Source organism: Nematostella vectensis, chromosome 11 (assembly GCF_932526225.1).
Source record: "Nematostella vectensis chromosome 11, jaNemVect1.1, whole genome shotgun sequence".
Classification (NCBI taxonomy): domain Eukaryota; kingdom Metazoa; phylum Cnidaria; class Anthozoa; order Actiniaria; family Edwardsiidae; genus Nematostella; species Nematostella vectensis.
In genome coordinates this window covers 6478240-6500663 of record NC_064044.1, presented here as the reverse complement: position 1 = coordinate 6500663, position 22424 = coordinate 6478240, and the positions used below count along the sequence as shown (strand labels likewise).

The following is a 22424-nucleotide window of genomic DNA, read 5'->3' as shown; positions in this document are numbered from 1 at the left end:
ATGAGGTGGTGCTGGCAATGTTTGAGGTGATTGTAATGATGACGATGATGCTGCTGTTGGTTGCGAGGGTTATGATAGTAGCCATGGTGGTGGTGATAATGATGGTGATAATGATAGTAATGTTGATAATGATGGTGGTGGTGGTGATGGTGGTGGTGTTGGTGGTAGTGGTGGTGGTGGTGATGGTGGTGGTGGTGATGGTGGTAGTGGTGATGGTGGTGGTGATGGTGGTAGTGGTGGTGGTGGTGATGGTGGTGGTGATGGTGGTAGTGGTGATGTTGGTGGTGGTGGTGGTGGTGGTGGTGGTGGTGATGTTGTTGGTGGTGGTGGTGATAGTAGTGCTGATAATGATGGTGGTAGTGGTGATGGTGGTGGTGGTGATAGTAGTGTTGATAATGGTGGTGGTGGTGATGGTGATGGTGGTGGTGATGTTGGTGGTGGTGGTGATGGTGGTGGTGGTGGTGATAGTGTTGATAATGATGGTGGTGGTGGTGATAGTAGTGTTGATAATGATGGTGGTGGTGGTGGTGGTGGTGATGATGGTGGTGGTGGTAGTGATGGTGGTGGTGGTGATGTTGGTGGTGATGTTGGTGAAATCTTTGGCAAGCAAATAGCAACGAAGTAAAAATAAACATAAAACACTGCACAACAGCACCAGTTTCCTAAATGCTTGAACCTCTGGCTTGAATCGGTATAGAATTTCTTGAGTAAAACTAAACTCATGTTACTCTAACCGGCTACTGATGCAGTTACTATATAAAAAAACAATAATCAGAGACTTTGTCGGGATAAAAACATAACCAACGCAATGCATTTTTGGCTCGGTGAGATTGCATCTTTAAAGTAGTCTACATTTCCACACATTATCTGATTTATCTCAAGCCGTTAAATATTTAAAAAATACTAATACGAAACATCAGAAATTTCAGAGCTCGTAAATAATTCTAGGATAACGAATAAATCTTCTTCTACTGAGAACTAAGAAGAATTTAATACATATATATTCTTGAATGTAAATATATTTTGCATGCCTATAGTCTTCAGATTTTATCCAACGCCCCTACAGTTGGGGGCGAGGTCGTTTTATTCTCGAATTATAGATTAAATAGATACAAAGTTTGTTCTTTTAGAGCTTGACACTCAAATCAGTAAAACACCATTAATTTTAATCTGCTATATAACTAAGCTTAATCGATATCCAACCCATTCCCGATGTCATGCAAACCTTGTCACGGTGACATTTAGCAAGTCAGTGTCACGTAAAACTAACAAGTGTCACGCAAGTATCACGCCAGGCAATCAAAGCTCTTATTAGCTGTCACACAACCCTATAACCGTTATCAAGTGTCACGCAACGCTCTTCGTGTCACACAAAGCCTTCAAGATGAAACAAAGCTCTTGCTAAATGTAACGCAACACAGTTACACGGAATATAGCACCAATTGCGATGTAACAAAAAAATAAAAAAAAAGCTTATGTATGCCTTCAGTGACCTATTTATGACTTTTTTTTATGTCGAACTATAAAAATATTTGAATCCTTTAGGAGGGGAAGCACCCCCTTCGTGGATAGCAAAGCAACACACTTTTCACCAGCCAAAGTTATCTTATCGATTAAATAAATATTCCAAAACATGGAAATCTTAAAGACATATCTCATCTCCAGCCTGTATCATTGAGAACTCACCCCTCCCAAAAAAAACTATTTTGTGATCTATAACTAAACTGTTAGTCCGAAGGTTATGGATACCTCCTTGCAACACAGTACCAGAGTTCATTAAAGTAAAGTATGAGAATATATTAATCAATAATCATATTGTTCGAATAATAAAATAATTCTAGATCTGAAAAAAGTCAATAATTTCTCTCTCTCGAAAATCCCTAATAGCAAATATAAAATAGCTACGATTTTTGTAAAACCTACTGAAAACTGAATATATCGTTTTGAGATATTGTTAAGAAACATCAAGTATTTTTTTCTTAAACCTTTTTGTATCTAATGATACTGTTCGTTTTATTGGCTTTTCGTGAACCAATGGAACGCCTCACTTGTAAGAACATTCATCAACGCTTAGCCCAGGCAATCTACGAACCTAAAAGCAATTGCAACACAGACAATTTTATTGTTAAATGATAAGACAAGCATTCCAAACAACATCCCAAAGGTTCTCCAAAGTTCTCTTGGGGATCATCTCCATATTTGACAATTAACAATTTCTTTTGTCGGCCATCTTTGATTATTGGTATTCATGAGCACACTGGCAGAGCGATCTCGTCGGGAGTGCGACGAATTTCGGGATGTCCACCCCAAGAAAACTTTGGGGAACTTTTGGGATATTATCAAGGACATGCTACTCTGTCATTTAAGTCCAAAATCATTTGAGTTGCAATTACATTTAGGTTAAACATTAGATTGACTTGACGATATAGCATTCAGGTTCTTATATTTTTATGCCGCTTTTACATGTTAGTAGAAAACACTGTTTCCCGAGGTTTGCCTGCGTCATTGATACAGGGCTACTTAGAAGAAATGCTATGCCTTTTTTGAACTAAATTATCTAGAACAATAAATAATCGGAACTACAGATAGAAAAATTAAAATTAAGTGCGGCAATAGGCGATTTGCACTAACAGATCACGTGACTTTTTAGGTTGCGAACACGCGCACGCTCAGGCTATCAACCTAATAACTTCTTATTTTTTTGTCAGAAAGGACTTATTCTATTAAAAGATTTTATTTTTTCTTCTTTCTCTGGCGTGATGGGCACAGTAATTTCTTTGTTTATTTTGACTTGAATATGCCACTCAAAAAGTCACGGGATCCGTTAGTGTAAGTCGCGTATTTCCTTTACCTTTTGAAGTTAGTTAAAGGGTAAAAGATAATTGCCGAAGCTACTACTGTGCATGCAGCAAAGACTAAACCAGAATCGATTCTTACAACAAAAAGAATAATGAAAAAAATTTTTTTTGGTGGCAGCGAAAAAGCGCGCGAAAAAAAGCGCGCGAAAGAGGTGTCCAAAAAATTTTATTGGTGCACGCGTAGCAACGGAATTAGTAATTCCAAATGGAAAAGAACTACATGAAACAAAAAATAATACTGATACTAATATATTTCTAAATGTTGATCACTGTAATTTTCTCTTTATCACTCAATCACACAGTCGTACAAAGTCCTTTTTGCACTGACGACTGTTTAAATAGTATTAAGACTATCTTCCTAAGATACCTCAACAAATATACGGAATAGCGCATCAGATGCATAAATATTACTCGATTGATACTATAGAAATATTCTTTGATAGAAAAATAAATCTGGTGATTAATATAGAACACGGACACATTCTAAATCTACTTCGTGATACAAATGTATAAACGTTTCTATTATACAAGTTTTGACTTCCCTAATTGTGAGTGGCAAGAACGGTCAATTAGTGTTGACAACTTAATGAGTATAGAAAGCTGGGTTCATCTTATTGTCACTTTTTTTCCTTTCATAGTTTCCACTACGTCAATCAACTGTTAATACTTGCTCACATAACAATCTCTACCCCCCTTGCCCTTCTCTCCACGACACAAGACATCATTCACTCATTGTTAAGTAACAACTCTCCCGTCTCTCTTCCCATAATTACGCGTTTCGTTCCTCTTCCTCTCGTTATTATTCCACTTCCCTTTGCCAAACTTACCCTAAGCCTGGTGCACACATAATAACGAAGGCGAATTCGGCAAAGCGCTAGGTGCGATCTCTCAACCAATCTCAAAGTGAGACGAATTCCTCAAAACCTGCGTATTCTGAGAGAGAAAAAAACGCTCAAAGCGAATTTGACTAAATGATGAGTGCTAAACCTCAAACTTATTACAGGCGAGGATATCTTCTAAAACACAATACATATAGTTGAACAATGGGATATAAAAATGATAGAACTACAAAATAACAGTGCGCGTTTTTTTTTACATTAGACTATTCAGCTACTATTAGGCTGCTATTTTTTTTGATACACACATAATTCTTGACATAACTCTACTCTAAGTAAGTCCAGATACTGAACAATATATTGTAAACTATTATATGCAAGCCTACTATAAACTATTCTAATTCATATTTCAATCTATAGATACAAAAGATGGGTACTATACTTCTATTTGATGTACACAGTACAAAATTCATTCGAACCAGTTAAATAGCTAATAATTTCTATTTATATGTCTAATACTAATTCGCATTACGTAATATATCAGCTGACTACCGCACACTTATCTTAATGGCCTCCCCCAAAACCACCAAACGAGCTTGTCTCATTTCCGGCGGAAGTGACCGCGACACTTTGAGCCTGCGATGTGGCCAGCGTAGTGGACTGTTGCCATGGGTCCGCGGACTGCCTCATGCCAGTTTGTATTGCCTCGCCGCCATATTGGGTGTGGTCGACCTGAGTCTGCCATGGTTTGGGGACAGCGACGGCTTGTTGTTGAGGTGTCCAAAAGTCTGATGGAGAGCGCATTCCGTTCCCCACGGGGGAGGGATAGCGACGGGTACTGCGCGGATTTGGCATGCGGTTGTTAGAGACGCTCTGGCGCGGCCAAGCCTCGAAAGTTGATGCAGGGGGACTGGGGAAGAGGAAATAAGATACTGTGAGCTGCAGGCAAATAAGCAAATAATTAATAAATACCTTTCAAAGGTATTTTGGAACTTTTTTTTAAAACTTCGAGTCAAAATCTGTTGTTTCAAAAATTTCATTGAAAAATGTTAAGAGTTCCGGGTTCAATCCTCGGTCGAGTCTTTTTTTATTTTCTTCGAAACTCAAGTTCTAATTTTCTTTTTTCTCTTTTTCCAAGAGATTAAAATAAACTTTCGACATTTTGTAGAAGAAAATGCAATTTTTATATGTTTTTCGAGAATAAAAATTAATGGCGAAAAAACAAGATGGCGGCCATTTCCGCGCGAGAAAAACACGTTAATTTTGAACATTTTACAACAATTGTGAAACCATTGATATTACCATTCCTAACAACTTAGCGCATGGGATTTTTGAAGAAATGAACGGGACCATGGGAGGGGTCAGATGACGTCATCACTTGTGTCATTTATGTCTAAAACACTTATGTTGAAAGTTCCAAGAGATTTGACAAAAAGCAGAAGCTTTTATAAAACAAACAAATTTCCCTAGCAACGGACTCAAAAGATAGTACCATAGGCCCTTAAATACCATAAAATTTCAAAGAATGCAGCTACATATCTTTTTGGAATAGTAATGTGTTAGAATAGTAATGGTGAACATTCCACAAGAAGCACATACAGTATCTAGCTATGATGAAAAACATTAAGAAAGTCTTTACTAATGGGATTTTCTTTAGATGGGCTAGTATACAGCAAAGGGTGGATAAGGCGAATTATTCCTCCTGCCGTAACGATAACAAATCGGACTATACACGTGGCCCGTGGAATGCTGCGTAATCAATGGCATACCCGTAGTTTTGCATGGGTCTGAACTCGTCACTAGTCCTCCCGTTCTGCCTTCGCCCAGCAACCCCATACTGCCCAGGTTTCTCGAGATTTGTGTCCAGGCCCTCATCGGACGAGCCACTGCCAAGTGACGAGCTAGACCGCATCGACGAGTAACTACTCGACGAGTTATGACGGGTGGGTTGCGGGTTGAACGAGTTGTCCGTGGACCACACTTGGCCTTGGTTGCTGCGCTGTTTCCAGTCCCCCGCGTCCAGCGATAACTGTCGCCCAAACTTGCCACCGCCCTGGTAGGCGTTCTGTTGCTGCTGTGATAGCGGAGAAAGGAATTAGAGTTCCTGTTACAAGGGTACCGCGTCTATCAATCACACTAGTTGTTAGTCAGCAGCAGCATTCAAAATTAGGGAACTTAAAGCCGCATTGTCACTAGTTTACTTCCGGAGGTCCGACGGAAACCTCAACCGTTAAAAGACAAAAGAATCTATTAGAATCCGAGATATTAAACAGGCCATCCGCTCTAAATTATCAATCACATCCTCAAAGAAACTTCCAATAGACACACTGCTTTCAATATTTTGAAATATTTTTCGCGCTTGGAAGCACGGGTGGCCTAGTGTGTTAGCGCGTCGGCCTCTCACCGCTGTGGCCCAGGTTCGAATCCTGGCTCAAACTGGGGATTTTTTCCGGGTTCCTGCCTTGAATCGAATTTGTCACAAGTGAGTTGAAGTTATTCTCCCGTGTTTCCAGTCTTCTCGGATAAGGACACTAAACCGGAGGTCCCGTCTCTTCAAGCTGCACTACATTAACCTGAACCGAAGGGACGTAAAAGAACCACTGGGGGACGCAATAAACCCTCTGGCAGTGACCACCCCCAGTGACAGTGCTTACTTACCGAGGAATCGGTCTCCTAGTATTAGCGAAAGCTACCTATAGGAGTAATATCAAAGTCAAAGCTTGCCGTTAAAAATCATCGGAGACTTTTACGTAATCGACCGGAAGTGAACTGGTGATAATGCGGCTTTAAGCAAGGACGACGGCAACGCGAACGTCAACGGCAGAAAAAAAAGGAGCAACAATTGAGCCAGACGTGAAATGCACTTTTGATACATCCCAGCCGTTGCCCTTCAAACTACAATGTGAAAACTCCCAGTTTCAGGGTCTAGCGAGGACAGGAACGTGTGCGCTAAAAACCAGACTAACATAGTCACAGGCATAATCGGAGAAAAAAAGGGGATCCATGTGTTTCTTTTGGAAATATTATAACAAGATTTAAAAAGAAAAATTACAAATAACATAACATATGGTGTCGAGTTCTGTCAATATATGGATGGCCATTCTACAAAAAAAATGATAGGGGCGTGTGCGGGGAGGGGGGTCAACTCTATCCAGTTTTTTTTCTAGGATTTTTGGATTTTTTTTTTAACTTTACAAGATCCCTTGGTTGTGGTAATGACTACAGTGTTTTGTGACCAATATTACGAGTCATAGGATAGTGATAACGTAGCCCCATACCGGCATGTAGTTTGACCACTGCTTGCTACTGACGTCCGCTCCTCCATGTTTCCCAGGTGGCCCCTTTTTTCCCTCAGGGAAAGGCATTAGCGGGTACTTGCGTGACGCTGCGGCTGCTGCGTTACTCTGTAACAGACTCTCGTTGATGTACTGTTGAGCGTTGTTGCCATAGAGACGGGAGGCGTTGGCCAGAGATGTGGGGGAGGGAGGTGGGATGGGCTCAAAGGATGGGGTAGGGATAAGTGGACTGCCCGGGTTGTCTTGTTTAGCACGTTGTTGCAGAAAGTAGATGTGCTCCCGGTATTTGTACACCTTAAACAAAAACACTATTGTAAGTGAAATAAGTAAATTATTTTGTTGTTCACAATCGGGACTACATGCAATTCGATCAAAAGGGAATGTTGAAGGGATTTAGTCACACCTTTGTTATTTTCTCTAGTCAAAATTGGAAGACAAACTGTATGAGATCTCGAAATAACCATCTAAAAAAATCCAACAAAATTCCATTTTTCGTGGTCATTAGCATTTTATTACCAGAGTATTGTTGTTTCTGGTTTTTCTCTCCTTACAAATTCATCTAAGCACCTCGCTTATCTAAACCCTGTCATCGCATCACTACCAATTTATTTCACCTCCCCTCTTTACCAGTCTCGTTTCTTTATCGTCTTTTAAAGTCACCTTTCAGTTATCCATTCCCTTCCATCTATTCCCTTCCAGCAACTCCACTCACCTGTTCTTGTAGCGATGAGATACGCGACTGGGTGGAGTCCAGGTCCCGTCGGAGCTTGTCCTTGATTGAAAGCAGCCTCTCTTTCTCCTTGCGCTCATTCATAAGCTCCTCCCTGTACGACTCATTCTGAAAACACACACACACACCTCACTAACGACACCTGCATCGCAAACGAAGCAAACGACACTTGTGACGCAAACGGCACTTGTGTCACTTACGATGCCAGCGACACTTGTGTCACAAACGATACTTACGACGTAAACGACACTTTCATCACTAATGACGCAAATTACACTTGCCTCACTAACGATCTAACGACACTTGTGCCACACACGACGCAAACGACACTTGCATCACTAATGACGCAAACGACACTTGCATCACTAACGCGAGAACGACACTTGTGGATTTTAGCTCTCTTTTCTAAAATATCACGTCAAAGGGGAGGGGGAAGGGATGGGCACTCCCCCCGGATCCGCCACTGAGTCTTACCTGTCTTTGCAGCACAATCACTTGCTCGATCGTCGGCAGCCCATTGTCTTGAATCAACTTTTTCAGCCGCTTGAAATCGTCAACTTGGTCTTCCTGGTTGTACTGGAATCGAACGAGTTCTTCGTTCTTAAACTGGAAAATCACATTATTTAAATAACAAATTGATAAATAACAAGTTTTTTTTCTTTAAATCAGTCGCATAAAGCGAGTGAGTGAACACTGTGACGAGTTCTAAACTGCATTTCACAGCCTAAATAAAAAAAAACTACAAAATGTACAGCATTGGTAATTCCTCAGGGCCGTAGCAGGGGGTGGGGCACTAGAGGCATGGGCCCCCCAATATTTTCCAAAATGATAAGGAAATCACCAGTAGGGGTGTGCCCCTCCAATATTTTCTAAATGTTTTCTTTACCCACCTCCCTCTCCCGTAATCTTACGTGGCCTACTACGGCTCTGTTGCTTATAAATTTCCTTCAAGCAAACAGTCCACCTTTACAGCACAAGTTCATTTCGTTTCATACAGAATAGGCGACTTGCACTAAAAAACACGTGACATTTAGAGTGGAAAACAAACACCAACATAAACACAGAAATGTCTACGGCCGTCATGCCAGATAGCGACAAAAATAAAATCTATCAATGAAGTCTTTTCTGACAGAGAAACTTTACCTGCTGATTCGTAAGCGCAGAATAAAAGCCATTTTTGTTGTTATTATTTTGCCGTCAAAGACCAGAGTGCGCGCACCAAAAAAGTAACGTGATTTCCCTCCGGATTTGTTTTCTGAAATTCCAATGAGTCTACCTTTCATTTTAATCAAAATGCCTATCGCAGTCTCACCTGCATTGATTTCATGGTCTTCGATAGATTTTCGATCTGTCTTCTCAGCGCATTTTGCTCTGAGATAGAAGCGTATTTTTCTTGTCGTTCCCGCTCCAAGACATCCCGCGCCTGCAAAAGCACCTGGTCAACCTCACTTTTCCTGGTTGCTTCGCATGCCTGAAACTCTATGATCACGTTCTGGTAATGTTTGACTTCTTCTTGTAGTTTCTCCACTTGTATTTGCAAGGCAGCCTCTTGATTGGCGTAGTGTTCGTGGAGCTGGTGATTTTCTTCTTCTAGCTGCATGATGTACAAATATGCGGGTCAATTTTCGAAAAAACTGTATGTGCCGAATTTTCGCGCGCTTTTCAGTAAACGCGCGTTCGGTCAGTACTTAACATACCAAATATGGTGTGATTGCGTGTTCATGAGGCGCGCGTTGTACACTTGGCGCGAACCAGGTTTTGCAGTTTTACCCAATTTGTGGGAAGTGTTTCCCCTTTTTGTCTCTCGTATCTAGTTTTTTTCGGGAGACCTATATTTTTGTTTACTGGCAGTTGGCTTCTTAACCCTCGCAGTTCGTTTCTCGTCTTTATGGGAGAAAAGATGCAAAGATAACTTACACGTTAGAGAAACAACACCGCAGAGGTAAGATAAAAGCAGTAGCATTTTTTCTCGTCTTCCCGAAAGTCTAATTTTAGTTTTTTTTAGAATTCCCCTATCAGCTATAACTTTTGTAAGCTTAATCATATCTTTATTTTAAAAGTTTTTAGTTATAAATGGTACTTCAAAGCTCTTTAACTGTGACACTTTCCCTATTTCCTAATTTCCTAAAATCCTAGGTTATAAAGAAATGAGTTAAATAGGGGGAAACATAAAGCCATGCCTTCAAATTGTTGGGGAGGGGGGGGGGGGAGTGTTGCGCTGCAAGAGGAAACAAGAAAACTCAATGATAGCTACAAAATGGTAGCACATATGGGGGGGGGGGGGGGGTAATCTGCCATATTGAACCAAACAACACGACACTTAATTAATACTAGTGATATTAGGCTCTATTTTCAGTTGTTGTTGGGCCTCCCAGAAACAAGCTGGAAATCGAGCCTAAGAAGTACGGGTGTGCAGAAAATCATTGCCTTACTCCTCTTACCTTGTTTTTTTCTGCTGTTACTTCTTTCAACTTTTCCCTAAGGTCACTGCATTCTTTTCCCAGTGTTGTGGTTTTTTTTCTTTCTTCTTTTACACATTCTGCAACAACTTGTGAACTTGGTACTTCTCCATTTGGTAGGTTGCAATCAAGTCCATCAGTTTGTACCCCACACTCTTTACTTGCAGCACTTAATTCATCGCTCATGTTGGTCTCTGTCTCAGCAAGCAGTTGTATTTCCTCTTCTGAAAGGAAGTTCTTTAAATATTCATCAAGTTGCTTTGATAGTTCAGGGTCTTTGATTCTCAGTACTTTTTCATACTGCTTGGTTTCGGTAACAAGTTCACCCAGCTGTCTTCTTATTAAAGTGTCTTCATTCACATCTGATATAAAATATACATTTATCAAGTTAAAGACTACAGACATAACACTGCCTAGTATCAAAGTTACCTTATTGGTACTGTTTTTTGTGTCCACTAAAATTTAGGGATTTTCAAGAATAAAAAAATGCACAAGACCTTTTTCTTTTCAGTTTTGTTTTCAGCTTCGATGTATTTATGTACAGTTTTTTTTTGTATTTTAATGAAAGAAAGTGTTGCCAAAGTACACTGGATGCTATCCTTACATTCTTAAAGACAAAAACTGTTTTTGTATTTAGTGAAATAAGTATACTTTTGGACACATCAATATATACACAAGCAGGGGCAAGATAACAACTCAAAGTAAATTCTGTGTGCAATGATAATCTACTCTACCTAAATCCCCCCTAGTCAAACACACACAACTCTTTTTATTTTGCCAATATTTCATGGTTGCAATAAACGGCATAACATAAACTATTCAATGGCATAGCCAGGATTTTTAACAGGAGGGGGGGCAAAAGGCCTTTTCAAGGCATTCCAGCCCCTGGCTACACTTCTGCTATTGATCCTGCATATTCATACTTTTAAAAAAAAGACATGTTCAGTATACTGTAACCTCTCAGAAACCATTACCATGCCAATCAAGCTGAGAATACCTACCATCAAAAGTATCTTCATATATGTCCTTGGAATTACTTATTTGCTGAAGGTGTTCAATAGCTGAGTGAAGGTGTTGATTGGCTTTCTGTAGACTGTGAATCAGGTCTTGGTCCTCAGCAGAAAATGCCTAAGAACAAAATAAATGTGCACAACTCAGGAATGGCAGGGGTGTTCAGAAATCTATTACTACAGTTGTTTCACAATTATAGTTGTATTTCCAAAGTCTCTAGTGGATGAGACGTTTGTCTGTTTGGCAGTCTCAAACACAAAAATGCTGTCAGAATGCTTCTTTTGCTGAGTATTTTAGTTAAATTGCCCACATTTTGGATCAGCGGTGGCCTGCCATTCTGTGTAATTTTGGATGTGCATGCAACCTCGTAAAAACAGCCTATTGTTCATAATCAAACACATAAAGCTAATTATAGGGCTAAAAATTTACAGACTAGTCTAGGTACTTGACCAGGACAATTTAGAATTGTAGTACATGCAGGGGCAGAAGCACAAAGGCAGTGTAGATGTTCGGATAAACATCTTTAAAGGGGGTTTACATGTTACTCCCTTCAAAAAAATATATTGAAATTGTTACATCCTTGCAAAATGTCATGTGTCATAACCTTCCCCTCATGGGGAACTTATAACTGTTAATGTAAACAAAAACATGAATGCAACAGCTTTCAAAACATGGATTTGTTTTTAAACAAATGCAAAAAGAGCTAAAATTTACTCATTATAAATTCCTCATTATTTTACTATTATACGAATGCATCTTGAAGCACAACTATGGGAGCAATGTACCCTAAGCCCCTAGACGCTGGCATGACCTGGATTTTAGCTAGATTTTCACCTTTATACTCATTACACTCAAGAATCCATGTGTCATAACCTACATTGGTTCATGGGGAACTTATAAATGTTCCCAGGAACTTATACAAGAATGCAACAGTCTTATAAACCAGTTTTGTTTGTATTTCTGAATATTTGCTTATTTTTGATACCAAAAGAACTATCAAGGGTTATGATCCACAGATCTTTCCCCACCTCCACCACCACCTTTCACCCCTCCAAGAGACCCTAGGTATGCCCTTGTACCACATATCTGAACAGAAAACCAGAAAAAGGGTTAAGTGATTTTTTATCATACTAATACTGCTGTAGAAAAAGACGCTGGGTAAAATTAAATTAACAATAATTATTGTAAATTATTATTATTAAATTATCCCTGAATGATATTTATAATCCAAGCCGGTTTGGGTTCTTTCTTTCCTTTTTTTTTCTATTTAATCCAATATTTTAGATAAAGATTTGAATGAATTGTTTCTTGAAGAGTAAGGATTAAATCCTGTAAAACATTTAAAGGGCGCGAGACAATACTCCAGGTTATAAATAGATCGAAGTTCAAAACGAAACTGCCAAAGATATGGATGTCTCGAGCTTGCTGTAGCGAAATCACTGGAATATGAAGGAACCTGCTATAAATTGTGAAGTGGCCTAACTAAATGAGCCTATTTAGCTGGGAAAATTCTAAACAACTCTGTTTTAAACGTGTTATACGATATGCAGATTTCGAGTTTGAAATCTGATCTTTTTGACTTCGAAGTAATAAGGTACAAACTATAGCCAAGGAAACCATCAGCTAGATTTAGAAAAAACGCAGAAATGCTGAATTCTAAGAGTGAGATGTAAGCATTATCTAGGATTGTGGCTGTTGTTTTTGTATTTGCTAGAAATTCTTGCATGATAGAACACAGACAAAGTTAATTGCACCGATATGCCTGAGTGACCGTGCACGCGAGAGAACATGTCTAGGACGGGGAGGAAAATTGTGCAAGGCACAGAGCGACAAAAATGTTACAAAGCTATACGAGTTTTCTTTACTCTTCTAAAATTAATATCCCTCTTGTAGTGTATATGGTCTAATGCCTGTTGTGATATTTCCGGGTAATGCTTGGTAGTAATTCGTTTACCGCTGCGAATTGTTTATAAATTTGTTGCGCCTTTGGAGCGAATCGAGGCGCGAACGACTTTAACAAATTCTCTATACAATCACTTTATCACAAGCTATTATAAAGTATTTAAGTAGTTAAACAATGCACTATGGTACATTTTATCCTTAAAGTAATTACCTACCTTTAAAGAACCATGTACAAAAAGTTATGATGGAATAATAGGCGGTAAAATATGGAGGTATGCTTATAGAAAGCTACAAGTTAGAAATAATCGCAATGTGTTAAAGTCGCTAAATAGCTTACTTGATTGGTAGGAAGCTAACCAAACGGTTTTAGCATTTTGCGGTGAGAGATAAAATAACGGGAAAATGCTCAGTTCACAAAGGCGGAGCATCGAATAATCAACTGCCGTTTGTCGAATGAAAATCTAATATGGCAAATAAATAAGGTAAACTTACATGGCTTGGCAGTGTCAATAAACTTAGCACGTGGTTTCTTAGTATAACAGGGAAATGTCGAAAGGAGGGTGGAACAGTTCAAATACGAACCAACTTGCATGAAACTAGACTCGACTTTCCAAAAAAAAAATCCACACTTAATGTCAACAACATCAATAACCAATCGCACTTTGGCTAACCCCAAATTGCGTGCATTCTTCGAAACTGGGTAAGATTACGTTTCGACAATTTGAGTGTATTTTACCTACCTCAAAATCTGTAGAGTCGCTGTCTTCGACCCCGCTTTCTTGGCTAAGACGAACACCTCGCCCTTGCCAGTATTCCTGTCCGTAGTTTGAACCACAAGAAGAGAATTTTCTTATACCCCTGTCATCGGTAGTACTCGAGTCCGAACCGGTCTCGGATTTCATCCGTGTTCTTATCCATTCGTCCTGGCTGACAATTCCTTCGCACGAATCACCTTCCTTTGACCAAGTATTTCGCGATTGTAGCTCTCTTATTCTTACCAGTAACCTATTTCTTTCCTGTAGCAATCCAACCACCCGTTTTCTTACTTCGTGTGCTTGTTGTTCAAGGTCGAAGCTGTCGTCTTTGCCACCGAGTTCAAAGTCAAACAGTTCAGCGTTTGTGTTATCGTTTTCTGGAGGCGACCAACGAACGAGTTCTGGCGGTTCCATGCTTCACGGCACTGTGTTTTTCCTCATGATATTTCAGCTTTTCTTTCATAAACGGTTCAGTTGTGACATTGTGTTGTAACGATTGTAAATCGCCTGTAAGCCCAGTGCTCGTTTGTTATGCGCTCGACCGGAAATAGTCGCCAGAAGCAAAATAGAGCACACAATTTAGCGGATCACCGCTGAATATTTTGACGTCGGCTCGCTAGGTAGGGTACCGGTAAATGTTGCTTAAAATAAGAATGAGTTAACAATGTCCAACAAGAAATAACTGGGAAAAAGCGTTTATAATGGGGCAAACATATTTTTCTAATATCAAAAGCTTGATCAGGAGTAATAGACTGCCCCAACTGGGGCAGTCACGCATTTATTACGTGACAGTCACGTAATACCGTAATTTTATCCTACGATCTATTTCAGATAGAAAGAAAAGTCAGATTGCATTCGAAAGACTCGAAAAGACTCGAAACCTAATAATATCAGATAATAAGTTAAAGCTGGGGAAGCACAAAGCTTTCAAAAACAAAATAATAGAAAAAAAATAACTACTAAACAAAAGATCTAACGTTATTCGATATTTATTTGATGTTTCTCATTAATGATTTGATAAAAATGTGGTGCGTTTATGTACACAGCACAAGAAGAGGCCATTTGATTTTAACGGGCGAGGCGATGTGCAGGTAGGGGTTCAACTTCTATCACCAAAAAAATGGATTCTTCACAGAAACGCTTCCCGTTAGTAAAGATCAAATGGTATCCGCCTTATGGGTCAATGTTTTTGAGGACGACCTTTAGAAAAGCGAAGGGTGGGGGTGGGAGGGTGGGTAAGAAACAAACAAATCTATACACTATCCCCCCCCCCCCTTTATGTTTCTAAGCCCGTCCAAGGGGTGGGCGCATAAGGCGAGGTCTTTTCTCGATATTCCTACTGAGTGGTGGTGCTGGAATCGCCGGGTTTACAGATACAGCGAGGAGCGTAGGGTGTGAGTCGTGACGGAGATTTGCGCAATGCTACCATCCACCTTATTCACTAGCTCGCCAACCACTCTGTTGACCAAGGTCAGAATTTCCAACAGATGGTACTTTTGGTGATACTCGCGCATCGTTTCAACCAGCGCCTGTAAAGTAAAATATGTAATCAGGAACGCACACGGAACTGTATAGATGGGAATGGGCACTGGGCACTGACTCTCATCGACTCTCATTCACTTTGTTCAAATTCGATGTGAATAGACCTTTTTCCCGATGTTGCGTGCGCATCCAAAATGCCACAGACTGGCTGGCCACATCTGATCTAATTGTCGTACAAAGTGGAGTTTACAGACAAAGTTATAGAAAATGCTGCCAGAGTGCTATAGTCAAATTGGCGCTAGAGTGTCAGAAACCCCTTTAGATCGCGTGAATGAAAGCTAGTGAGAAAATATCGGTCAAAAATGTTTACAAAAAGCGAAATCTCTCATACAGTTGCATATTCGGTCAAACAACTATTTTAAAATCCAATTTCTCAATTTCATGCCCATTTTTTTGACAAGATTGTTTTAGCGTGACGTGAGCATCGCGCGCTTTTGTACACGAGAATGTATTGCACGCTGATTTATAAACTCTCAAGACCGTTTGGTAGCAACTCTACGGTCTCTTGATCGATGCTTTACAGTACGGACTCCCTGACGCTTACCCTGATAAAAAACGAGCCATCAGTCGGGCTCCGGTATGCAACGTATCCAGGCGGGGTAGCATAGGCCAACAAGACATCTGCCTCGACTGGATTTAGTGACCTGGGGAGAGAACTATCTCTTTCCAGTACCTCTCCAGGAATCGAGTCGAAGCTTGGGGTCGGATGGGAAATGTTTTCCAGGTTTTCTTTGTCGCTTCCTCTGGAAAGGACATTTAAAGACGGAAGTCAAACTTCAAACAGTATTTGTCTTCACCGCTTATTATGAATGTCTCTGAAAGGCGTACCCAGTTGCCCTAACCTTGCACGGGTAACCAAAGCTCATAGTGTGTTCACAGTGTTCAGGGATTAGAAATATAAAATGTGTATGAAATCATGAATAAATGACGCTAAAACTTATGCCGTGCAGCGGTGTAGCCAGGATTTTTAATAGGAGGGGTCCCAAAAGGGACTTTCAAGGCATTTTCTCCTGTATTTTAGATTATGTCTCATACATTTACTGTATGTTTGGCTGCTGAAGGGCGGGGCGGTGGGGGGGAGTCCCCTAGGCCACCCACCTGACTACGCCCTTGCCGTGGTTTAGTTATTGGTGTTATCAGTACCCTGTTAAAGTTTCGTAAGTCTTCTTTCAGCGTCAAATAGTCAAATATTCACAATATCATACAAATTTCTAGACCTACCTTCTCTCTAATTCAAGCAAGTAACTGAGAAACAAATGGACAAATGTTACAATTTTCAAAATTGTAAACAATAACTAAGGACGGAGAGTCTGATAAAAAATCCCGTCGAAATAACCATTAATTACGAACTTTTGCTATAAATGATAATAAATCAAGGACGGTAGGGTTAAAATCAGACCCGAGCACGGTTAGCACGATATTCTAACCTGCAAGCCTGTACGAAGAACATCTTGGGCTTTCCTGCGAGTGTAGCACAATGCAGTGACTTAAACTCGGTCATCAGATCTTCGAGTCTCACATCCCTTCCATCCATGCAATTTAAGACGTCCCCCTCCCCCCCATGAGACATGATGACACAGGCAAACGCGTCGAAGTTAGAGTGGTCCATCATTGCATACTCTTGAAAAGTCTCTCTGAGATCTCGGCTTGCGAGGTCTGTTTTGATAATCACACAGAAATGCAGATCCTTAAACAGCCGGCGCAAGGCATTGACGTCATTATTTGCCCCATTTCTCCTGTTGCCAATGTAGTTCATGTTGTTTATAATCAGGCAAATTCCTCTCGATGTTTTGGTCATCGAATATCGCGGGAAGATTTCTTTTTCTGTAAAAAAATCAAAAGGCAAAGACAAAATACTTTCTTAAAAATTATTTTTTGTATCTTTGACATCCAAACACCAAATTGATAAAAGAATACCAAAAAAATCATGGGTTACCATATATTGAAAATGTACCCCCCTAAGTATGTACCATTATACATTCCTATGCCGGGGAGGGGGGGGGCTCCTATTCAAAACTACACGGGGGTGTCATCAGCAAAATCAATTTTAACCTTAAGGGATAGCACTTTGAGTGTGGTCAACAGAAACCCCCTCCCCCCCCTAAAAGATAGCACATGGTGAGGTGGAAGTAGCACTAAAAATGTTTAGTTTTTAAGAATTTTGTTGTGGATCGTAAGACACCGCCATCGAGCACATCCATATCGACTTTTGTGTCCGGTTGTTATTGGATAGGATGATCTATTAGTGTGGAATCTCCTAAAGGATAGCAGAATCGGAAGAATATTATAAACACCCCCTCTGGGGTAGCAGTTGGTAGAATTTTATAACCTAAAAGATAGAGTCACCTTGGGCATTCATGGCCCCTTTCCTCTCTCTTTTCTCGTGTAAAAATCGTTGCAGCCTCCTTGGAACCTGTAGCTTGTTTATCTATCTGTTTGCCAATTTATATTCACCCCCCCCCCCCTCACTCTATTTGTTGCTCTAGACTCATCAATATACCTTTTTTTGCACCTGATCCCCTTTGAAGGCTTCCATTCGAAATGGTCTGACTACTAGGCTTTAAGGACGAGGGAACAGACTGTCTTGTTGTAGGAGTACTTGCGTACTCCCGAGAGCGGACTAAAAGTAAAAGCAATTATTTTCAAGTACGTAGATAAGGGGGTTGGAGCATGTATTCCCAAACGGCCCACCAAAAACGATTTTCTTTGTTGAAGAATCGTTATGTCACTCTAGGAATCTCTCCAGGAACCCCGATTAGGCACAATTGATGTATACAGTAGTTTGACAAAAGGTTGTCATCAACCGGCTTTGCGACTACGCGACAAGCCCGCATGTAAGCATGGGTAAAAACTCTGAAGCGCTTAGCTGCATATATTAGCCACTGCATAACTTCAGACTTAGACGGTGTAGCGGTGGGTAATATATGCAACTAGGCGCTTCAGTGGTTTTTACCGATACTTACATGCGGGCTTGTCGAGTAGTCGCAAAGCCGGTTGATGACAACCTTTTGTCAAATGACTGTATACAAAGCTCTTATTGGCGACCGTACGGGGGTGGGTGCTATCAGAAGATGAGAACATTCGAGGCTCGACAAGTCACCATATGGCAAAAGCAAACGAGAAAATAAGAAATTACATTACACTTCTATTATACACTCTCTTTTTTTTATAAGAACGTCTGCATTTTATAACGCATCAGTACTAAAAAAGAAAAAAAATTCTGCTATCTGAGCCTCGGCATATTCTTAAAATTTGGTGAAACCTCTGACTGAACGTTCTTATAAAAAAGGTCCTTATAAAAAAAAAGAGTGTATAGCGATAAAGAAGTTGCGTTGTTCCTGAGCGAGCCTTACAGGGAACAATCAATGGATGTGCGCGTAGCATCTCATTAGCTGAGTGATAAATAACATGTTCCCTGAAATTCATTTGGACCGTACAATAAGGTAAAACTAGCAAATATACAGCCTAGGCGTTCTTACCGGGTTTCCTGTGCTCGAATATGAACCGTGAGGTGGCCTCAGGGCTGGAACGATGGTTTCCTGTGACGCCCAACTCTTACCATCCACAGGAAACCCGGTAAGTACGCCTGGGACTAGGCTAGATATTTTTCTCACCTGTTCTGATAGGCTGCGTTGCTATGGGTGTGCTGTGATTCACATCTTTTGGTTTGTTTTTGTCCCCGATACACAGTCTAAGATACTTGCAAGGAAAGGGTAGCTGAAGTTTCTTGTTGTTTTCCTTAAATTGACTGATCTGAAAGATGTCTTTGAAAACGTATTGATTTACTTCATATATTAAAAACGCAAAATGGGGTGATTTTCATCTCTAAACAGCAGTTTATCTTATTTTCGTATCGCTTTCTTTGAGAACAATTGTTTTGCTGTTGTCCTGTATCGTCCCAGCCATCCAAGACAAGAACACATTTGAAATTCATATTTACTTTTTTTTTCTCATTTCTCTTTATCAATAAAATTTGTAGTGAATATGTTAATTTTGGCAAAAATATAAGTGTTGCACTATTTATTGGATTTTTTCTTTGTCAGGGGCCTAAACGCCCCTGGGTGGTGTATTACCCCCTGCAAGAAGGGTCAAACCTTTCAGATGGTCTTTTTCTTTTTCCTTCCAACGGCATATCAAACATATTCCCCACCGATAGTGTCCTTCGTATGCATTGCCTTATATGGGCATTGATGCCCATATTTAGAAGAGCTAAAGTTTTCCCGCTCCCTGATCTCCAGAAAACATGGTGAAAAATACTGATTCCTTTCAATTTGAGACTCGAGGCAAAAATGTGTCAAAAAAACTTTATCGCTTGGTCAAATCTTTATCACACAAGTCTTGAAAAGCCCTTAGACCCAGGCCTCCAAGAGATTGGCCGAGCGAGATTTAAGGTCACCCAAATATTGATATGGGGAGGGGGGGCGGTTGGGTGCGGTCAAAAGTGCGCCGCAGGACTGGCCGCCAAAAGGTGGGTCATTTCTAAGGAATCTTCAAATACTATGCTTTATCCATATGATACCTAGGACTGCACATCCTCGCCACCTTTCCCTCGGCCATTTCTTGGAACCCGCCTGCAATATTTGCTTACCTATAGGTACCAATGAGAGATGAATGTCTTGTAAGCCGTTGCGAAAATTGATATCAAAGTAGCCATAGACATCAACAGGGACATTACTACAAGCTTTGCCCTGATCTTGCCCATTGAGCAGGAAGTGAAGGTTGCCCTCAGTTGAGCGCAGCACACCAAAGCTGTCGCCTGGTAGGATTTCCTTAGGGAACGTGCCATAGCATTGGTTTAAGGTCTTACAGCCATAGCCACAGTTTATCTTAAAGACTCGCTTTTCATCACTCCATAACCTATATAACAGAACAGTTAAAATCTTGTGTGAGTGTAAGGTAGTAAAATACTTTTAAGTGTAAGGTAGTTTTTTAGGGACCCTGACCACCAAAAACGTAGAAATCAATGCTCGCAAGAATAAGGCCTGGGCATTTTTAGTTGCGTATTATATACAATACTGTCGGGCTTAAGGCCTCTCGCGCGTATTTGTTTTCAAATATTCTTTCAAATTGATGCCCTTACCATTTTGTGCCATTACATCTGACGACGCATATTCCTAAGTCGGTTTCTACAGTTTTGATTCTGGAATGATAATGTTGAAAATATCGACATTAAAAGTCGGTGTTCACAACTTTCTGAACGATTTTAAAATTCAGCTTTCCTGTTATTTTTTAAGACACTAATCTGAAAATAGAGTAGGGGGCACCCCTAGAGCCGTTGCCGACTGTTAACCGACGAGTGTGTGCGTGTGCGTGGGGGGGATAGATCATAGGTTTGGTCGATAAATTTGCCCAGTAAGGGAGCTAAATACAACAGTCGCATGGGCGTCTGCTTTACGTGTCCTCTCTGTAATGCACTTACGTCTCATTCGGCCATATCACCCCAATACACAGAGCACCATGAGTGAGACCCTCGATATAATCAATTTGTATAGCAAACCCGGCAGGGAAGCAACGGTTGAGACTATGCTCAGTGATCACACTGCCATGGGGTGGCCATTGTACGTCCGGTGCCCTCACTACAGATTTCTGGTTGTCGTGGAACATCAATGGGAAGCGCGAGTCAAGACCTATCAGCCTTGTGCTTAGGACCGTACTCATCCTCATCGTATCCTGGCTCAGGGACTGGGGAAAGAGTGATTGTTGTTTGAGCTGCTGGAGGCCGAGTATCAGGCCCTTTTATCGTGTCTTAAAAGTATAACTATCTCTAACTCATTCAGGCTACGCTAAAACTCGAAAGCGTACCCAGAATTTGTTTCAAGGGGTCAAGTTTACTACCCTGTTTCTTCCTGTCTGTCTCTGCCACTAGATAATATTGTACCAAATCTGGGACCTACGTAGAATTTGATTCAGTATCGAGGATGGGGGGGGGGGGGGGGGGGATTCAGTGTTTTAATGAACTAGAGTAAACACATTCCGATTAACGATATTATGTTCCATATAGCGTCCATGTACATTTTACCACAAAATACCAAGATCAGGTATTTAATAGAGCCTTTTTACAAACTAGCTCTTCAATAAAAACAAAGTTTAAAGGAGAAAACAAAAACATAAACGTTCTACATACAGAAATCTATTCTTTACATGTTGAGTTTTTGCATTCCAATACCGTCATCGGGGAATGCCCGTTGCGTCGTGTTTAGACCCGTGTTGTTGAAAATACAGCTGCGAAATGCGTTTTATACTACACTTTATCATTTTAATAGCTCATTCATGCTTTGTTTAATTGCTCTTTGGTTGGTCAATTAATTAAGTTCACTAACAGAACGAGTATTGTATTATATATAAATACGAATCAGATTTCATGATTTAAAGAGCTAGCACGGAAGTAAAGCATTCTAAAATGACATATAATTTTGCTTTTTTCCAAAGAAAAATAATGTCAAAAAAAGATTTTCTGTTACAATTTCATTATCAAAGCTGATTTTTGCCTGAGACGAGTAAATTTCAAATAAACTTGCACTTCACTTTACAGTACTTTACCTTAGGTTTCGTATTTGCCATTCCAAATTACGTGCTTTTATAGAGACCATCCAAGGAATAAGTAATGCTTTAATATGGTTATTCTGCTGGGAATGTATCTAGAAAAGCGTCCAGCCGAAGCCTGTACAGTCGACAATTAAAGATAGCCTGACAAAAGTTCTGTTGTTTATGGCTGTTTCTTAGAACTGACTTTTCCGTCACATATCACCGATTGCGTGACAGGTTATGAAATATAGGATTAGAGGCCAGAGACCGCGTCAGTCTCTGGTTTGAGGTTTATATATCGAGTATATATATTTGAGTGGGGGACCTCTATAATTTGTCCAATATCCTCTAAAGCAGTGACGACGATTTTAAAGAAGGCCAATGCAATCAGGCCGCCATTTCATGCTCCCGCTCAATAGCGAGTCACCTAAAGCATCCATTTCCAAAGGCTAATTCAAGGGAAAAAAACGAAATATTTTCAATCAAATATTGTCAATATGATGTCAGACC

At 40.3% G+C, this 22424-nt stretch overlaps 2 protein-coding genes and 1 long non-coding RNA gene across 7 annotated transcripts; 1 reads left to right on the top strand and 2 right to left on the bottom strand.

Moving 5' to 3' along the window:
• Positions 1-1513: 1513 nt before the first annotated feature.
• On the bottom strand, positions 1514-14261 carry LOC5508128. 2 transcript variants are annotated; one of them, XM_001628678.3, is made up of 9 exons: positions 13833-14261; positions 11181-11307; positions 10162-10541; positions 9033-9314; positions 8195-8326; positions 7703-7828; positions 6973-7284; positions 5464-5768; positions 1514-4604 (listed from the first exon to the last, which is right to left on the bottom strand). In XM_001628678.3, exons 1-9 carry the CDS (start codon positions 14259-14261, stop codon positions 4259-4261), a joined length of 2439 nt encoding a protein of 812 aa, XP_001628728.3. In that variant the 3' UTR covers positions 1514-4258. The 2 variants fall into 2 exon arrangements, with proteins under 2 accessions (XP_001628728.3, XP_032232759.2); XM_032376868.2 differs by having other exon boundaries at positions 5464-5765.
• LOC116615361 lies at positions 9464-14329 on the top strand. 2 transcript variants are annotated; one of them, XR_007314187.1, is made up of 2 exons: positions 9464-9662; positions 14160-14329. It is a non-coding gene; the product is annotated as an uncharacterized LOC116615361 (long non-coding RNA). The 2 variants fall into 2 exon arrangements; XR_004294898.2 differs by lacking the exon at positions 9464-9662 and adding an exon at positions 12916-13792.
• On the bottom strand, positions 14309-22341 carry LOC116615357 (caspase-3). Of its 3 annotated transcripts, XM_032376869.2 has the most exons (9): positions 21930-22341; positions 20809-21071; positions 20470-20529; positions 19978-20246; positions 19004-19153; positions 17890-18009; positions 16817-17213; positions 15934-16132; positions 14309-15376 (listed from the first exon to the last, which is right to left on the bottom strand). In XM_032376869.2, exons 1-9 carry the CDS (start codon positions 21948-21950, stop codon positions 15215-15217), a joined length of 1641 nt encoding a protein of 546 aa, XP_032232760.2. In that variant the 5' UTR covers positions 21951-22341; the 3' UTR covers positions 14309-15214. The 3 variants fall into 3 exon arrangements, with proteins under 3 accessions (XP_032232760.2, XP_048590362.1, XP_032232761.2); XM_048734405.1 differs by lacking the exon at positions 20470-20529; XM_032376870.2 differs by lacking the exon at positions 20809-21071.
• Between the last annotated feature and the right edge of the window lie 83 nt (positions 22342-22424).

Coding starts and splice junctions, on each gene's coding strand:
- LOC5508128 (XM_001628678.3), bottom strand. CDS start 14,261: ATGGAACCGCCAGAACTCGTTCGTTGGTCGCCTCCAGAAAACGATAAC. Junction 8,327..9,032: donor AGACCATGAAATCAATGCAG/GTGAGACTGCGA, acceptor GTGATTTTCCAG/TTTAAGAACGAAGAACTCGT. Junction 5,769..6,972: donor AGTGGTCAAACTACATGCCG/GTATGGGGCTAC, acceptor CCGCTATCACAG/CAGCAACAGAACGCCTACCA.
- LOC116615357 (XM_032376869.2), bottom strand. CDS start 21,950: ATGGCAAATACGAAACCTAAG. Junction 21,072..21,929: donor TGGCAAATACGAAACCTAAG/GTAAAGTACTGT, acceptor CTCTTTCCCCAG/TCCCTGAGCCAGGATACGAT. Junction 15,377..15,933: donor ATGGCTCGTTTTTTATCAGG/GTAAGCGTCAGG, acceptor TTTACTTTACAG/GCGCTGGTTGAAACGATGCG.